Below are 18609 nucleotides of genomic sequence, written 5' to 3'. Positions count from 1 at the left end.
AAAATCTGATATTTCCGTTAAGTAATGGAATCTTAATTCGTGCAGCGATAAATCCTTTTAAAATAATGAGATACTTGCAATTGGAACGTAATTTAGAGATTGAAATTGATGTCATTAATTATATCTCATCATTACCATTCAAATCCAAAGTAAAAAATGTACGGGAATGTAGCATGCTCTCTTTCATTACGGATGGAAGTAAGGCGAAATGCATCACATTTAGTTCAACCTATAGATGACCTCAAAAGGTATGGCGTCCTGGGAGAGTTAGTGAAAATGTCCCCCAACCTCTTCCCCTTACCATGGAAATCATTGGATAGTGGGTGGTAATTCTAAATGAATACTTACATGCTTTTATTTCCTGGCCTTGCTTTGGAGGGCCCTCTCTCTTGGTGGCCCAGGGGGCATTTTCAAAAAGGTCTTCTCCGTCCCCCCGCCCTTAGCTACGTCCGTTTGTCACTACCTTTTTGCATGTGTCCTTCTAGCTGGAGCGTCAGTGGAGAGAACGAGAACTGGAGGAGGCGAAGCAGAAGGCTGAGAGAGAAGCGAAGATAACAAAGGAGAGGAGACAGCAGATAGAGGACAGACAGAAGGTGCGGATGGCGGAGGCGCTGAAGAGGAAAGCGGAGCTACTGAAGAAGACAGATCACTGGATGATTACCGAAGAGAGGGAGCGGATGACGATTCACAAAGCTCAGAAGGTAATTGGTTCATTCATTCTAAAGTCTGTTAAGGATTGTGGCTTCATCGCGACCTTTTGTAGCTTGAACCAACTGAGATACTACCGCTAGAGAGTTATGGGGTCCTATGACTGGCCAGACAGTACTACAATGGATCCCTCTCTCTGGTTACGGTTCATTTTCCTTTTCCCGACACATACACCGAATAGTCTGGCCTATTCTTTACATATTCTCCTCTGTACTCATACACCTGACAACACCGAAGTTACCACACAATTCCTCTTTTTTTCAAAAGGTTAACTACTGCACTGTAATTGTTCAGTGACCACTTTCCTCTTGGTAAGGGTAGAAGAGACTCTTTATCTATGGTAAACAGCTATTCTACGAGGACACTCCAAAATCAAACAATTGTTTTCTAGTCTTGGGTAGTTCTATAGCTTCTGTACTATGGGTTAGAGTTCTCTGGCTTAAGGGTACACTCGGGCACACGATTCTACCTTATTTCTCTTCTTTTTTTATTCAGTTTTTATAGTTTTTATAGGAAGTATTAATTCTATTGTTACTGGTTTTAAAATATTTTATTTTTCTTTGTTTCCTTTCCTCACTGGGCTATTTTCCCTGTTGGAGCCCCCGGGCTCATATCATCCTGCCTTTCCAAATAGGGTTGTAGCTTAGCAAATAGTAATGATAATAATAATAATAATAATATTTTTTTTTTTTGCACGTTTCACTAGTGGTTTATTTAGCAGAGGTAGACTCGCCTCATGTGAATGGGACTGCATTGAACTCTGGATTTTTTTTTAGTTTTTAGTTATTTTCTTTATCGTCTCCCATTTTTGCTGAAACTACCATGTAGGACCTGACCCAATTTTTATTTTCAAACATCTATTTGTAAATGACATGTACTGAATTGCACGCTGTATGTAAGGAAAATTGTCAATTCCCAAAGATGACGAGGATGTGGTTGCTAATCGAAAGTTTTTGTAAATTCAAAACTATTAGCAGTAAATTCGAAACTACCGTAACTACACAATATTAATATCAGATATTTTCTATAATGTTCTACTTCAAGCTGACACAATTTAAAACCGACATCCTTTTGCTATCATGATCGGTATATTTTGATGTAATCCAAATTAAACTCTTTAGTTACAATAATTAAAGGCACAATTTCCATAACATCCCAAAGTGCTACACTTTCTTCACAATTATCATAAATAGCTTTTAGAATGCAAACATCATTTTCTACAATGGTGTGGGCAGTCCCACCTGCAGCAGGTCTCTGAGACATCAAGGAGCAATTATTTCTTCATTTTCTTGAATACTAACGAGACCCTCCCCCCCAATATAAATATTATTTTATTATTACTTTATTGACTTAATATTACAAAAACTTACAAAGGTAAAGATACAACATTTACTATATAAATTGTATGCAATAATTTTGCACAAGACAGATTTGCTTTAGCAAAAATATTATGTCCAAAAAATTTGTAAACAATCAAACAAATTCCGATTAATAATGTAGTAATACCACTCCAAATCTATTTATTAAAATTAGTTCTTATACCAAGCCAGGATTTCATACAAGTAATGACAATGATCTATTGGGTTTCCTTCATCCAATGTCCAAGTAATCAAAGTTATGATATTTCGCACGAATGTGTGCACTAATCATATATTTTTTGGTTATAGTTTCTTGGTCTTGTCTACTGCTTGAGCTTTTATATGCGAGTCTATTTATTAGTTTTTTGGTAATTGTTAAAACCTTTTAATATTCTATTAGGATTAGAAGGTGCAATTATTAACTATCTTACAATTTACTAATAAAATTGATTTGCGTTTTAAAAGTGAAAAAATAAAAATTAGCATAAGTTCTTTTACCATGTTGCAATGTCGATACCAAAGAAATACGGATTTTACCATTTCACATAAGATATTCGACGTGATTAATTAAATAATTATATTTTACTTGAACAAGGCCAAGGAGGATTACGAATCCCGAATCAAAGCGCAGATTGAAGAGCACGCCGAGAGAAGAGCCAAGGCAGCTGAGCAACTGAAGAGGGAGAAAGAAGAAGAAATGCTGCAGACGAAGATGAGGCAGGCAGCTCTCACCAGACTCAAACTGGATACTTTGAATGATCTGAGGTGGGTGTGGTTGCAAGTGAAAAATAAAACCTAATTCAGTGGTTCCCAACCTGGGGGAAATTTCCCCCTGGGGGAAAATTTGAAGCTTCCAGGGGGGAAATAATTACACTACCTACTAACTAAAACAAGCGGAAAATGTCCTCATAGTACGTGCGGTAATTTGTTATTAGCCATTCAATTGTGATATGATCATATCAGTTCTCACTGACATGATATTCAAGGGGAGAATTGGAATATCATGCCCATTTCTGAGGCAGGCGAGTGGGCATGAGGGCTGGGCGGGGCATGAAGGGGGAAATCTGGATGGTTGAACTGGGTGCAGGGGGGAAATGACAGAAAAAAGGTTGGGAACCACTGTTCTAATTAATTAACTTAAATAAGGGTCCAGTCTGTGCTTTTGACTTGAACATTGGTAATTCATTTTAGATCTAGTTTTAGATTAGAAAGATTTAAATGTTGGGACTTGAAACAGGTTCTTGGCATTTTGAAAGACTAGTTGTTATACGATATGAACGGAAACGTGCGTTTTTGAGAAGTCGCCGACATTGACGTTCGAAACTGGATGTGTCATACAGAAAATATTGAAGAACTTTATAGTTTGTCGAAAAAAAAATGCTAGATATTGTTACCTATTTCACAAACTTTGATTGTAACACATTGACGACAATTACCTAAATGATATTTTAGTTTCTATTGTAAACTCTAATCATCACCAGATGTTTGTGCTACTAAACGTATTCCTATAACCACCAGAGTTATCTGGTGTTGACATTTAAATCTTGGATATTATGAATAAATACTAAAGAACACTAGCAGTGTCATAAAAAGTTTGATTAGCTCTCTTCTCATCTTAAACTTGTGTTTTTAGTAATTAGGTTCTTGATATTCACGAAACTATGATAGTTTCAAACCATTAAAGGACTTTTAAACAGAAAAATTTTTTTATGGATTTTTTTCCGATTGTAGTAACAAATTATTTTGATATGTGAAGGAAGGATAATGTGAGGTGTGACTTATTCTATATTTTTGTAATGAAAATTGTATGTGAATGTGCATCTCTCACCAACTTGAGAGCACATTGTAGTACCAAATGTTTGAATAGCCAGACTCTAAAAAAAAGTCTGGTTTGAATATTCAGGCTCAAAGCATGAATGTTTTGATCTTAATTTTTTTTTCCTTTTCTCACTCATTCCAGAAAAATGGCGCTTCCAGAACATTTAGTCAAGGACCTGGAAAAGAAGTTGAACCTGAAGAAAGAACACGATATCAGGAGACGAAGGGTGAAAACAAGTACAAATTAATGATGTTACGAAATGGATGGTAATGGAAAGTTTCGAAGTAAATCTAGAAAACACTTTCTGAAAAAAAAAAAAAATAGTTAGGTCTGGTCGTTTGGTAATTCTGGTTAAAGGTGTCTGGTTTTAGTTCCAGTTCCATCAGAACGTCAGCGGGGCAAGGCTGTGGTGCCCTGCCAGAGCAGTGGCCTCCCCAGTAAACAGCTTAAACTCGCGGTCCCGAGCGGGGATCGATCTGCTGCCATGCAAATGCTAGGCAAACACGTTATCGCTGTACTAGCCAAGAGACCAACTAACAGCAGATTTTTAGAAAAAAAAAGATTCATCTGGAAACATAATCGAACAGAATGCCAAAAATACAGACTACTCAAACCTGGTGATAGTTACTCTATGGGAAATTATTAAATCTGGACAAACGTTTAAACTAATCCAGTTTTTTTTTTTTTTTTTTTTTTTTTTTTTTTTTTTTTTTTTTTTTTTTTTTTTTTTTTTTTTTTTTTTTCTCTCCAAGGTAGGACAATTTTTGACGTGCGTTGAAAATATCTCGACGGAATAACATTGAACCAGCTCGAAGAGAAAATTCAAGGGTAAGAGAAATACTAAATTGTAGAATATTTCAAGATATTGTTTTATGAATTATCTAAACAAACTTTATATAAATGTTTATTTATTTATTTATTTTTTTTTTGAGGTGGAAGCATCCTGGTACACCAATACAGAAACTGAAGGAATGAATGTCCTATTTCATTATTATAACAATTATAACCAAAGCTTCCATATTACGCTTCTTATTAAGATATGAGATTAAGATAAAAAGGGTCAATGCCGTATGAAATAAAAAAAAAAAGTCATCTGGATTTTGAAGGCTATGGATGATAAGTTTGTTTAAACTAATTTACTTACCGAAAAGAGTGTGATTAGGAAAAATAATTACACTTCAATGTCTTCAAATATAGCGAAATATTTATGGAACATCTACATAATAGGTTTTAGATAGACTTCTTTGTGTGCTCATATATCAATGAACATATAGTCCCTTTCTAGTGATGTGAAAGGTAATTTTCTCATGTAAACCTTGGCATACACAATGTATTCTCCGGGTACCAATGGCCTGTGGCAGGGGTGTAAGAATAATACTACCGTAAGTCCTGCGTGTCGTAGAGAACGACTAAAAGGACGGCTCCAGTTTTGTTTTTTAGCAAAAGGCTAACCTCACTGCCATTAACTTTGGAAACTGCTGCCTTGCAGTTGGAGTATTCAGTCAGAGTTTAGGTCCTCCGCCAATAAATAACGATGGTTGATGACTGCATAGGCATACGATCCCGCAAAGTGATAACCATGCCAGGCAACTACCCCTTGACGTAGGGGTAACGGTGGGAAAGGAGATAGTCTAAAGCCCTGTCAACACGATCGAGCATGCCCGATGGACAAACAGTGATACCAGGCCACAATAGTTAGTAAAAATGAGGGTTGATGACGTCAGAAGCGGGAAAACTAAAGGCAGGGATCTGGCAACATTGTATGATGCCAGATCCCTGTCTGTGGTATTCCCGCTTCTGACGTCATTAACCCTCATTCTTACTAACTATTGTGGTCTGGTATCACTGTTTGCCCGTCGGGCATGCTCGATTGTGTGGACAGGGTTTAAGAGTATCAACAATACGATCCGGTATGTTACTTAACCCTTTTCATTGTTTAAGCTCGGATTGAACGAAGATCATCTGTTGGTGACTTAATCATAAAGGAGATTATTGTAAGAATTTTCTCAAGTAAAAGCTGTTTTCAAAGCGCAACATTGACATTATAATTAAAAGACAACAAATCGCATGCATTTTAAAGGTAACAAAACTCGCATCATTTGCATTTCATCTAAACACAATCGTATTATGTTTAAGGTTTTTCTGTATCACGATTTTCTCGAGACAATAAATTTAAAAACACAAGACTTTTTACATTATAGCATTAAAGTTCATCATGGCGTATTATTTGAACACCGAGATATGTTACTGTCAATGAATTTAGTTTATAAAATGTCTAGAAATGTATAACCGTAGATGGTAAGAGTTATCAGGTGCGGAGATATTTTCAGCCGTTAGGAGGCATGTCTTCACGAGAGGATTTTCCTCAAGTGGCCTCGTAGTTTCTATCAAGATCTAGACTTTGGTTTCTATAAGCCGCTACACTGTGACGGCACATATTAGCAGTAGGCCTACACGTGATTAGTGAATTACTACCACTCGGAAGAATTTCCCAGCAGGCAATGTGTGAAGGGTCTTGTTAATCTTCATTGATTTCTAATTCACATGAACTGAACTGCGTGAAGTAGTTGTACTCCCTGTTTTTAGCTTTCTACTAGATTTCCGTTCCTGTTTCATTTTTCATTTGGCGTTTAAGCTCTTTTAAAGTTTTCTTTACAGTGATAGAGTGAAGTTTCTCTAGGTTGAACCATGTGGTCCAAAATCATCACTTCATTCAAATATCGAGATTTTTTACAAACTAGCATCAGCATTGTTTTCCTGATACTCTTCGTTCATTTTGGCAATAGGGAAAGAATGGTGACCATGCTCAAGTTGACAAATAAGGGAGTCTCTCCTACACCTTTGACAAAAGTAATAGAAAATGGAGATTTCTTGAAAGAGAAACTTCTTAATTGCTTCAGATTATTTAAACCTGGACACAAATGTTACGAAAATTATTGAATAGTTGTGAAATTTATCGAAAATATTTGAACTGGTGTATAAAATTCTTACTTTTTATTGAAGCTAGAATGCCGAATGGCTTGAAATGTAGAGAGTCTGGTTCCCCTGCAGTATAGGACCTGAAAAGCATCCCTTAAATTAAAGTAAAGTTAGTAAGTTGTCAGCGATGAAAGGTATATTGAAGATCTTGGATTCATCGAGCGGTTGGAATTTAAATATTTCATCTTGTCATAAAGGTGAGAAGCTACGTTTAAGGAAATTTCAACCCATAGAAACTCTCATTCGATAATCAAGAAATACTTAATTCATGGTAGGAGCTGAAGTATCAAGGAATATGGAAATCTTGTAACAATGACTTTAATAATGATAATAATGATATGAGCAAGCTTACTTATGTGTAATTAAGAATTTTAGAACTTAGATTTTTAAGTCAGGCTGATAAGAAATGCTATTGAAGGCGAGGACAGTCGATGATTGTGGCGTTAACAATGTTATTAGAGAGAGAGAGAGAGAGAGAGAGAGAGAGAGAGAGAGAGAGAGAGAGAGAGAGAGAGAGAGAGAGAGCAAACGCGCAACCCGACATTGGTGTGACACTTCTTTTTGTCGATGAGAACTTGCTATTCTAGATATAATATATTTTTGCTATGCCAATGTGTATATTTGTTTCGCTACTAAATTTGATTCGTGGTAAAGTGATGCAACTTGTTACGACAATAAGAAGACAAGATTCGTTCAGAAAATAGGGAGACCTATTTCAGTTGTATTTCAAAATCTCCTGCCGAACCATTAATAGAATATTAGTTACCTTGCTCCTGCCAGAAAACTGTGGCCTGTGCTGTTAAAGAGAAAAACTAGTAACTTAAATAAACATCCACAGTCTGTAACGAATGATCCTTTAGTTATATTTGCCGGGTAAAATTCATTAGCGTTTTTTTTATTAACAGTTGTTACTGGACCGTGGTTGTTATTTACATTAATCAATGATAAAATTGCAAGGAGGTCAGATATTTCAATTAATGCTAAAATGGCAATGGTGGTCTTGTTCATTACTGGTGTTATCTTGGTCTTATCCCTTACTGGTGTGATCTTGGATGGAGGAAAAAAAGCCGTAGAAATAAGTAAAGCCCGCAAACAAGGTCAATACACAGCTGAAAGATCAGATTTATTAACATCTTTCACGATGGCCCGAGGCTACAATCCTTTAGTAAGTCTGGTGTATCGAGGGAAACGCGAAAATGTTTGTTGGATATATTTATGCTTGGCCTTTTGCAGTCTTCATAGCTACATCTATTTTAGTTAAGTGCTAATATGACTTTTAATCTGGAAATAATGGAGCATCTTGGACGACCTCATGTAAATGATTCAATGGAATACGCCGCCTTTAGTGCTATGAAGATTTTGAGGTATTTGAAGAAGTAGAATTTTCCATTTAATTTACTGACGGGACTTGACAGTGGTATCAATACCAACACATTTCAAAGAATCCAAATGTTTTCATTAGACTCTGTGATCAATACATTCACATCCTGAATAAAAAATCTAAGGAATATTTCGTTCAGCCAATTATATCTTAAAAGCATAAAAAACACCAAATATCCTTTTGAAAACATCTATTTGGGTCTTTAGATTATATTGTTGATTTCGTCAAGACGTTTTCACCTGTCATAATATTTTTTTTAAAATTCTCTATTTAAGTACGTTTTGAAGTTTCACTTACATTGATTCGTCCTATGTATCGTGAATATTGGAAATGAACCAAAATCTAACGGTATTCTTTTAGGAAGTAGTTACCAAAGACTATATACTGAAGGAAGATAGGAAGGCTCAGGCTTTTAACACACAAATGAGTGTGCTATGAAAAGATGCCAGATACTCCCATGCGAAACGAATGGCTCCATCTGTTGAGCGAGCAACCAAACATTCAGAGCGGTAATGCTTACGGGTATATAGGATGGAATTCGATTGTAAACTTTGCGACATATTTCTTATATAGTCTTTGGTAGTTACCATTTTCATTCAAAATATATAGAAAATGGATTGTTACGTCACCAATTTGCCAAGGACAATGAAGTACCAGAGGTAACAAAATTTAACTTAGAAAATTGTCTGACTCTCATGACTCTGTCTCTGTCTCTCTCGTGATGAACCAAAAACATTTTGCTGCCTTGAGTGTCTTCGTCTTTGTTGATGAACTCCTTAAATTATATAAGGTAAGCGTTTAGTTAATGGTTACTATTTTAATTCTGAATATAAAGAAAATGGGGTTGTTAGGTCAACATTTTGCTTAGGACAATGAAGTACCAGAGGTAACAACCTATGAATCGTGAATATTGAAAAGGAACCAAAATCTAACTTATTTGTCTAGGAAATAGTTACTATTTTCATTCAGAATATAAAGAAAGTGGGGTTGTTACGTCACCATTTTGCGAAGGACAATGAAGTACCAGAGGTAACAACCTACGAATTGTGAATATTGGAAAGGAACCAAAAATCTAACCGTATTCGTTTAGGAAATAGTTACCATTTTCATTCAGAATATAAAGAAAATGGGTTGTTACGTCACCATTTGGCCAAGGACAATGAAGTACCAGAGGTAACAAAAGTGAACTTAGAAAATTGGCCAATTCTTGTGACTGTCTCTGTCTCCCACTTGGTGAACTAGGTGCCTTTGGTTGTCTTGAGTGCTTTATCTCTGTTGATGAACTCTACAATTATAAAAGGTAGACTGCTATTTCTGTCGTTGTGATTAAACATTTGCGGTTCAGGAATGCAGGTTAGTGTTGTCATAGAGTAAATACAAACATAAGTGACGGGTAAATAATCTAAAAAAGACTTGGTGTTTTGATTTCTGTGCTACCGCATTGTTCATGGATCATCGCTACCTTTTTTGTGATGTTGGAGATTGGGTCGTGTTATAAAGTATTTTTATTACATGTATGTAGTTCGTTACGACAATTGTGAACTTTATTAGTAGTTAAATCAATGTTCAATATTGGGGAAACTTTAATTTGTGTGAACTACGATATATCAAAGCTATGGTTTACTAAATTAGTTTGGTGCTACCTTTCCACCATCACCAATCCGTATTGGCAGTGTGTTATGAAAATGGTTAAACTTAAACCCCTAACAGGACCAAGGACATGTCTGAAGCATTTGGCTTGTAGTGGACGAGAAAAGGCTGCAATTGGAGTTGACAAGTGAACCCGCATGGGAAGTAAACCCAAGGTTTAGGTTTAGTATTTGGTTAAGCTAGGGGTTTGGTGATCCAGGAGGACGATTGACGGAATTGAGTAACTCCACACTGCCGATAACCAAGTGGTTAAGTATACGGGTCCTCGGTTAGGTTATGTGGGGAACCTAAAGTTACGTGGTGTTCTTGTGTGTTCCCCTCTTGGAATGTTGTTTTCGGAAAATCTAAAATTTGAAAATTATCGGGTTCCCCCAAGTATTTGCATCATATCGGTTCATTATTTTGATTATTTTATTTTATGAAAATTCCATGATGTCTTAGATTCAAAATGAAATGTTTGAAACTTTTATGAAAACAGAAAAATTCAACCTAAGTCCTATACTTTAAAAAAAAAAAAAATATTTGAAAAGAAATCCTTAGGCATAATAGAATTTCAGCTCTTGGTTAAATTTTGAAAACTAAATGTAGCACTAGAATATAGGGCTGTACTGTAGTTATCACACTTAAATTGAACTCTGCCAGAGGAATGTCTTTATCAGAAATGCTATCATTGTCTGAAATAAAATGTCCTAAATAAAATGGCTCGCTTCATAGTCTTCAGCCCTCTATTTCTGTCTCAAACGTATGGCTGTCGATGTCCTGGAAATGAATGAGATGATCCTCGCTGCCATTTATCTTTTTAGTTGATATTGTTAAAACTTTTACTTGGAGTAGGAGTAAGTCTAGCAGTCGTCATTGCTAAAAGCCCAGATTTAGAAATAGGCTCCCAGAATTAAAACTTTTGATGGCTGCCTCCGGCACTTGAAACTTTTGGTGGCCGCCCTCGGCACTTTAAACTCTTGGTGGCCTCCCCCGGCACTTGAAACTCTTGGTGGCCTCCCCCGGCCCTTTAAACTCTTGGTGGCCGCCCCCGGCCCTTTAAACTCTTGGTGGCCGCCTCCGGCACTTTAACTCTTGGTGGCCGCCTCCGGCCCTTGAAACTCTTGGTGGCCGCCTCCGGCACTTGAAACTCTTGGTGGCCGCCTCCGGCACTTGAAACTCTTGGTGGCCGCCTCCGGCACTTGAAACTCTTGGTGGCCGCCTCCGGCACTTGAAAGTTTTGGTGGCCGCCTGTGGCACTTGAAACTTGGGTGGCCGCCTGCGGCACTTTTTACTTTTGGTGGCCGCTCCCGGCACTTAAAATTTTTGGTGGCCGCCTCCGCCACTTGAAACTTTTGGTGGCCGCCCCCGGCGCTTGAAAATTTTCGGTGGCCACCTCCGGCGCTTAAAAATTTTTGGTGGGCGCCTCTTGACGCTTGTAAATTTTCGGTGGCCCCCTCCGGCGCTTACAAATTTTTGGTGGCCGCCTTTGGCATCTGTAATTGTTTTTATAAGTGGATTGGGAAACTCTTGAATGGGGCTTTATGCCATTATTAGGGTTATAAGTAGATGACTAGAGCTAATGAATATTTAGAATACATGGCTCTTGTATTTGGCTAGAACTATAAGTTCAGCACTGTATCACATTTACTATTTCATCTTTAAACATGATTATTCAAACTTTGTTACTGCAGATATTATCTTAATGTACATGCTTGACCTTTCAAAACTACAGTATTGTCATTTCACACTACAAACATATCTGATAGATAGTCCATGAATACCTAATATATCCCCCTAAATATATTCTGGAATTTAATTTTCTTGCACAAATACAAACCTAAGTTCTTCAATAGGAATATGATAAAGCCAACTTGAAACTCTTAAAATTCAAGAGGTGGTTATAGTTACTGCCCATTCCATTGAGCAGTCACTTAAGACTTCTGCTGCCGAGCAGTATTGGTATACAGTACTCTATATCTCTTTATTTGTATAGTACCACATTTTTTGGCTGTTTTAATTATTCTGCCTTCTCTCTCCAGTGTGTCTGTGTTGTCCGCCTGTGATAGATATACCACATGCAAGTGTGGCCTGGTAATACTGGCCACAATTTAATCAGGTTTGAGTGGGACGTCTGTGGACTAATTTTTTTTTTTTTTTTTCTCTATTGTGCCCTTTATGCAAGGGGCATAACTGTTTGTAGTCATCCCCCTGTGACAAAAGTAGGTCATGGTATCCTTTGCATTGTTCTGAATAATTTACAAGTGAAGTTAAGTTAAAGACTTTATCTTCAGAGATGAGCACGCCCAAACAGTTGAATCTCTAGCCCCTTAGCTGATTTTTGCCCACTATTATTCCAACTACTTTGTTTTATGCTACTTTCCTTAGAGCAGAGTCCACTGGAGGAAAGCCAAAGGAGGGAGGAGACCCAGATTTTCCTTCTCAGTAGCATTCTTGAGAGTTAGGTGTGTGACTTTCCCCTGTAAAGGTAATAACCCCCCTTAAGTTTTGCCTGCTTTTGTGACTATTACAAAGATAACAGGGATTTGGACCTGAGGAAGTTGTGACCTTCCTTGGACATCAAAGGTGATCCATCTGTGAGAAGGTGCTAAAGGTGTTAGCAGATGGTTGGCCCTCTAGTACTAATACTGTTGTACCTTTTGCTGTTCCACTTGTGGAAGGAGCATAGGATGGTGTGGAATACCAAACACAGTTGCTGGAACGTTGGCTTTATTCAGCTTAAAGTTGTGGCAAGGTGTTGGCCAAGCCGGTACAGTGTTAGAGACTCAATGTTGCCAAGCAAGCATACAAACACCAGCAGTCACAGTTACCAATTCACACTACATTCACCCCCACTGAGAAGAAGAACATATAGTACAGTACACATCTGCATCATAACAAAACATGAATTCACTGATTTCACACCAACTGTAATTATTCTTACATCGCATTTGCATTACAAGGCTCACCTTATTGGCACTACAAATTTCATATCATATTACAAAACTCATGAGTACTTATTTTATATGATAACTGGGCTCATCTCACATAAAAAAACACATTGGTAACAATGGGCCCTATAACTACTAATTCATAATAAACACATTGACATAAGGACACTTACCATAAAAAAACACATTGGTAACAATGGGCCCTATAACTACTAATTCATAATGAACACAATGACATAAGGACACTTACCACCCATACTACTCCCACTCATCTAGGACAAAATCTGAGAGATAGCCTGGAGGGCGCCTAGTGCGACTTGAGCGTTGAGGCGCCTCTGAGGTTGGCGTTTCTGTGGGTGTTCCTTTCGACGGTACCTTTCCCGGGGTGGGTGGTTCTGTGGTTTGTTGCGGTTCGGTTGCGGGCTCCCTCCCCTGGTCTTGTTTTGTATCCACTTGACTTCTTTCCATTCTCTGGCTGGGGTCTCCAGGTGGGAGGGTGGGTCCTTGATTAATGGGAGTCTTACCATTCTCTCGCATGTTGAAGATATGACGGCTTCCTTTATCGTGACAGGTGTTTGGACTGAATACTTTAGCTGCAGGAGCCAGGTGACGAGTCGACACAGTGGATTCCTTGCCGTCTTGGTGTGCAACACAAACCCATTGTGGGTTGACATGCAGGAGTCTAACTTCCTCGACCTCAGGTTCGTACTTGGATTTCCTAACCGTTTTCTTTAGAAGAGCTTGTTCATTTTCTGTCATCCATGATGGAGCCGCCTGCCCGTATGTTGCTTTCCTGGGGTGCAGGAACATGCGCTCATGCGGTGTTTGGTTCGTAGCGACGCACAGAAGGGACCTCATGCTGTGTAATGCTTGATCCAGGACAGCCTCCCACATTTCTATAGGGAGGGAGAGAGAAGCGAGAGCTAACCTTACGGTGCGCCACAAAGTTCCATTGGCTCTCTCGATCTGGCCATTGCCACGGGGGTTATACGCAGACGAGTAGCTTGTAGCCACTCCACGGTCATGAAGGAACTTTTGGTACTCTGACGACACGAAAGCAGGTCCCCTGTCTGAATGAATGTACTCGGGCAGGCCCCAAACTGAAAAGAGAGTAGACAAACATTTAATGGTGGTACTCGCTGAGGTGTCTTCTGTTGCAAAGGCGAACGGAAATCTGCTGTACTCGTCAATTATGTTGAGAATGTATTTGTTCTTTGTGGTGGACGGCATCGGACCTTTGAAGTCGATAGCCAGACGCTCGAATGGCCTGGTAGCTTTTATCAATGTTCCTGTTTCTTTGGAGAACTTAGGTTTGATCTTAGCACAGGTTTGACATTTACGTATGACAGTCCGAGCTTCTTCAATGGTAAAGGGTAAGTTTCTCTGTCTTATGATGTGGGTCATCCTTCTGATTCCTGGATGGCACAGGTGCTCGTGAAGCTGAGTCAGCTCGTCTCCTTGAGTACAGGTAAGTGAAGCCACACATCCCGAGGCACGAGAGAGAGCGTCTGCTACTTGGTTCTTTGATCCAGGTCTGTATGTGATGTCAAAGTTGAAACAACTCAGTTCCAGCCTCCACCGCATTATTTTTTCATTCTTGATTTTGCCATGGTTCTTGGCGTCAAACATGAAACGCACCGATTGCTGATCAGTTATGAGTCTAAATTTACGTCCTAGCAGAAAGTGTCGCCATTTCTTGATGGCTTCTACGATAGCACATGCTTCGCGTTCCACTGCCGATTGTCGTTTCTCCGATTCTGAGAGCGAGCGAGAAAAGAAGGCCACTGGTTTTCCTTCTTGTGTCAATGAGGCTGCAACGGCGTCAGCAGAGGCGTCTGTTTCGACTACAAAGACTGCTTCGTCATCTATAGCAGCAAGTGAAGCTCGAGATATTTCATTCTTTAGTTCTTCGAGTGCTTGTTCTGCGGATTTGGCCATCGGGAAAGTTTTCACTCCGACTAAAGGTCGAATTTTCTGGGAGAAGTTCGGTACCCACTTCGCATAGTGGGATAAGAGTCCTAACGTTCTTTTGAGACTAGGGGTACTGTCTGGAGGGTTCATCTCCAGCAATGGACGCATTCTTTCCGGGTCAGGTAGGACTTGGTGATCATTCACTACATGGCCCAAAATAGAGATTGATGTTTGAGCATAAACACTTTTCTTGTCATTTATGGTAAGTCCATACTTCAATGCAGTTTCTTGAAAGCGTTTCAGATTTCTGTCGTGTTCTTCACGTGTGTGACCGCAGACCGTGATGTCATCTATGTAGGCGAACGTACCCTCTAGTTGTTCCTTACCAATAATTTCGTCGAGAACTTGCTGAAAGCAGGTAGCCCCATTGGTTACTCCAAAAGGCAAACGCGTGAATTCGAACAGCCTTCCATCCGCTTCGAACGCCGTGAATTTCCGATCAGCCATGTTAAATGGTATTTGATGATATGCTGCCTTCAAGTCTATGGAGCTGAAGTAGCGGTAAGTAGAAATTTTCTCAATCATCTCGGTGATCCCTGGAACAGGATAAGCAATTAGGTTGGTGAATCTGTTTATGGTTTGAGAGTAATCTATGACTAATCTTTTCTTATCACACTGATCAACGACTACCACTTGAGCTCTCCACGAGCTGCGACTCGGTGTGATGATGCCCTCCTCTAGCAGCCTTTTTACTTCTTTCTTGATGAACTCGGAGTCCTCTTTGGAATACCTTCTGGATTTCACCTGTATCGGGTGACAGTCGACTGTCAGATTGTCGAAGATGGCTGGCGGTTCAATTTGAGCTGCTATCAGAGCACAAGGTGACTGGATGCTTAGCTCCAAAGGTGGTAGCGTTCCACCAAAGTCTACGCTGACTTGCTTGTGTAACTGTAGGAAGTAGTGTCCCAAAACAACTGGAGCCACGCAATCGTCCATCAAGTGCAGACAGAACTCAGGGTATACTCTTCCACTTACAGTTAAATCGTAATTGCAACACTTGTTAAGTTTCATTGTCTGTTTGGCATTAGCCATGGTTATGCTGCAGGCTGAAGAACGAGTCACTGAGTTCATAGCCCTAGCTACTTTGGCATCTATAAAGCTTTTAAATGCTCCAGTGTCGACCAGCCCGTCCAGGGCCTCCCCTCCATTCAGTTCTACAGGTAGGACAGTTTTGTAAACACTTCGTAGTGCAGGGGAAGCTGCAGTCACAGCGGCCCCTGTTAAGGAAGCAGGGATGGACTGTGGGAGATTGTCTGGGACAACTCCAGCTACAAGATTAGAGTTAGTTGATTTACCATTATTGTTCCATCGTTTTCTTTGGGACTTGCAGACACGAGCATAATGACCTACCTTCTGACAGTTGGAACACGAGGCTTTCTTGGCTGGGCAGTGGGCTCTGGGATGTAGGGATCCTCCACAAAAGAAGCACCTCTGACCGCTGACGGCGGCAGCACACTCACTTGGATTCAGGGAGTCACTCATTTCGATCGGAAAACTGTTGGGATCCATTTCGGGTTTTGCCTGATCATCTATCAATGCTGCCACTGTGGTATTGGTTTCACTTGCATAAGACGCTGAGTGCAATTGAGCCATTTCCAGTGCACGGGCTTGTTTCACAGCTGTGGATAAGTCCAAGGATAAGTTCTCTAACAGTCTCTGTCGGATTGCATTAGATGCCATACCCGTGATGTATGAATCTCTGATGGCCAGTTCTTCAGCCTGAGGGGCTGTACAATCAGTGAAGCTACATTCCGAGGCCAGACCTTTGAGGTTATCCAAAAAAAGCGTCTAGAGTCTCACCACTCTGTTGCTTGCAGGTGGCTAATTTGTATCTGGCAAACACTTCACTTTTCTGTTTCACAAATCTAGCCTTCAACAGGCTTATGGCAGTGGCATATGTGGTGGCACTTTTGATTATCTTAAACAGTTTACAAGATACGTGAGCACGAAGCAAGGCCAACTTATCTGGATTTAAGTCCGGGTTGATGGCCGCACAGAACGCCTCAAAGTTATCATGCCACATAATCCATTTGTCCTCTGCATCGGCTGATTCTGGGTCCACATCAATTGGGCTGGGCCTTAGAAACTTGTCCATGTTGAATATTAAGCTGAATAAATTGTGGAATACCAAACACAGTTGCTGGAACGTTGGCTTTATTCAGCTTAAAGTTGTGGCAAGGTGTTGGCCAAGCCGGTACAGTGTTAGAGACTCAATGTTGCCAAGCAAGCATACAAACACCAGCAGTCACAGTTACCAATTCACACTACAGATGGGAATAAGAACCGAATCCTCTCCTGTTATAGGAGAAGGTACCCGATCTTTTCCCCCTTTGGTTGTTGCCAGCCTGGAAATCTTCAACCTTGGCTTGGATTTCTAGCAAGAAAAAGTCCTCTTCCCCCTCCCAAATCCTCAACCTTGACTTGGATTTCTAGCAAGAAAAAGTCCTCTTCCCCCTCCCAGCCCTGTTTCTTTGGCCTCTTACTGCTGCTGAGTCTATGGACGCAACACTAACTCTTCCGAAGAAGAGTAGTTGCAGCTTAAGAGACTACTTGACCAGAGCTGAGGGATCATGGTGGATCAGACTTTGAAGATAATCCTTCACATGTGCATGATCACCACGCGTATGATCACCATCTATAAGGCCTTAAACGTTAGGATATAGATAATCTGTTAGGGATCCTCCTGCTAAATCTTCTTGAGCTGCCTTGGTCAGAGCTTGCTCATGCAGCCCTATGTAACATTAATTCCTAGATCTCTGGTTCTAGAAATTCTTTACACTAGAGACGATCAAACAAGATCGTACCTCAGTCACTTTTTGACAGCATCGATTTTATGTTCCTGAGGATGCTGACCCCTCTCCTCTTCTGATCAATAGCAGTGGCAATGCTGTTGCTAGGGTCCCCAGTGGAGGGGCCTCAGACTTTGGGAAATAAGTTATCTGCATCAGTCTCCGCAGCCATGGAGGCTACTTCCATTAATAGCCTCCAGTGGTCTGTTGTTGCTTTCTTAGTAACTTCTGTGGGCTTTGCAAACTTTATTACAGTATTATTAGTTACAGGCTTGATTTTCAGGTGCCAATGCTAGCTTCCCTCGTCCCTAGGCAGGTATGTAAACAAGAGGCACTCATATTAAGAAAATCATCATTGTTTGAAAATGCAGCCATGTTTTTGTTAACAGGATGTCTTCTGAACTGTGGAGAAAGGAAGACTAGCCAAGACTCTCTCCATGTTGATACCATTGTGGTCCGGCACTTCATAAGTAACCAAAAGAGCATAGACCTAGCTTTACTCAAGTCTGCTCGGAAGGAGCTGCAGTGTCCCTTTAGAAAAGGTGTGGACAATGTTCTTTTAGATCCTCTCCTGGCCATCCAGAGGGGTAGAGGTAGAAAGGGAGGAAGTTGCCATGAGTTGAGGGGGGGGATGCCTATCATGCTGTTGGGCAAGTAGCAATACCAGAGAGTTGACAACTGGGTGGTGGAAGTCCTCCAGAACGGATACCACCTTCCATTCATGCTCTTGTCCTCCCCTTACTCAAACACTGGTGACCTTCAACTCCCACATGCTAGTATTAGTGGTTGGTTTTCTAGGCTTTTTATTGTCTTTTCCAAGTGGAAAAGTTTATGGGTTGGAGACCAATCCTCGATCTGTCTTCCTTTAATAAGTTTGTTCAACAGACTGCTTCAATATGGAGATGGTGAGCACCATATGATCTGCCATCAGGAAGACTGTATGCTTTCTCTATATCTGAAGATGTATGTCAGATTCCCATCCATCTATCTTATAGAAAGCACCTCTTTGTCCTCGGAAAAGTAA

The 18609-nt window shown here is 40.0% G+C and overlaps 2 protein-coding genes and 1 long non-coding RNA gene across 8 annotated transcripts in view; 2 read left to right on the top strand and 1 right to left on the bottom strand.

The window, feature by feature from the left end:
- Positions 1-18609, bottom strand: part of LOC137624491 (GTP-binding protein Di-Ras2) — a 611765-nt gene that overhangs the window by 17337 nt on the left and 575819 nt on the right. The gene's annotated exons all lie outside the window — the stretch shown is intronic.
- Positions 490-4219, top strand: LOC137624999 (uncharacterized). Its single transcript, XM_068355934.1, has 3 exons — positions 490-701; positions 2662-2831; positions 4027-4219. Exons 1-3 carry the CDS (start codon positions 600-602, stop codon positions 4130-4132), a joined length of 378 nt encoding a protein of 125 aa, XP_068212035.1. The 5' UTR covers positions 490-599; the 3' UTR covers positions 4133-4219.
- Positions 8942-18609, top strand: part of LOC137624489 (uncharacterized) — a 93532-nt gene continuing 83864 nt past the window's right edge. For 3 of the 6 annotated variants that reach the window (XR_011040738.1, XR_011040737.1, XR_011040741.1), the window contains exon 1: positions 9452-9598. This is a non-coding gene — a long non-coding RNA (uncharacterized lncRNA). Of the gene's footprint in view, positions 9036-9451; positions 9599-18609 lie in introns of those variants that run through there. The other 3 variants (XR_011040739.1, XR_011040740.1, XR_011040742.1) reach the window with 2 other exon arrangements.

This window comes from Palaemon carinicauda, chromosome 31 (assembly GCF_036898095.1).
Source record: "Palaemon carinicauda isolate YSFRI2023 chromosome 31, ASM3689809v2, whole genome shotgun sequence".
NCBI classification, from domain to species: Eukaryota; Metazoa; Arthropoda; class Malacostraca; order Decapoda; family Palaemonidae; genus Palaemon; species Palaemon carinicauda.
Note: the sequence above shows the minus strand (reverse complement) of the source record. Positions and strands in the feature narration are given on the sequence as shown.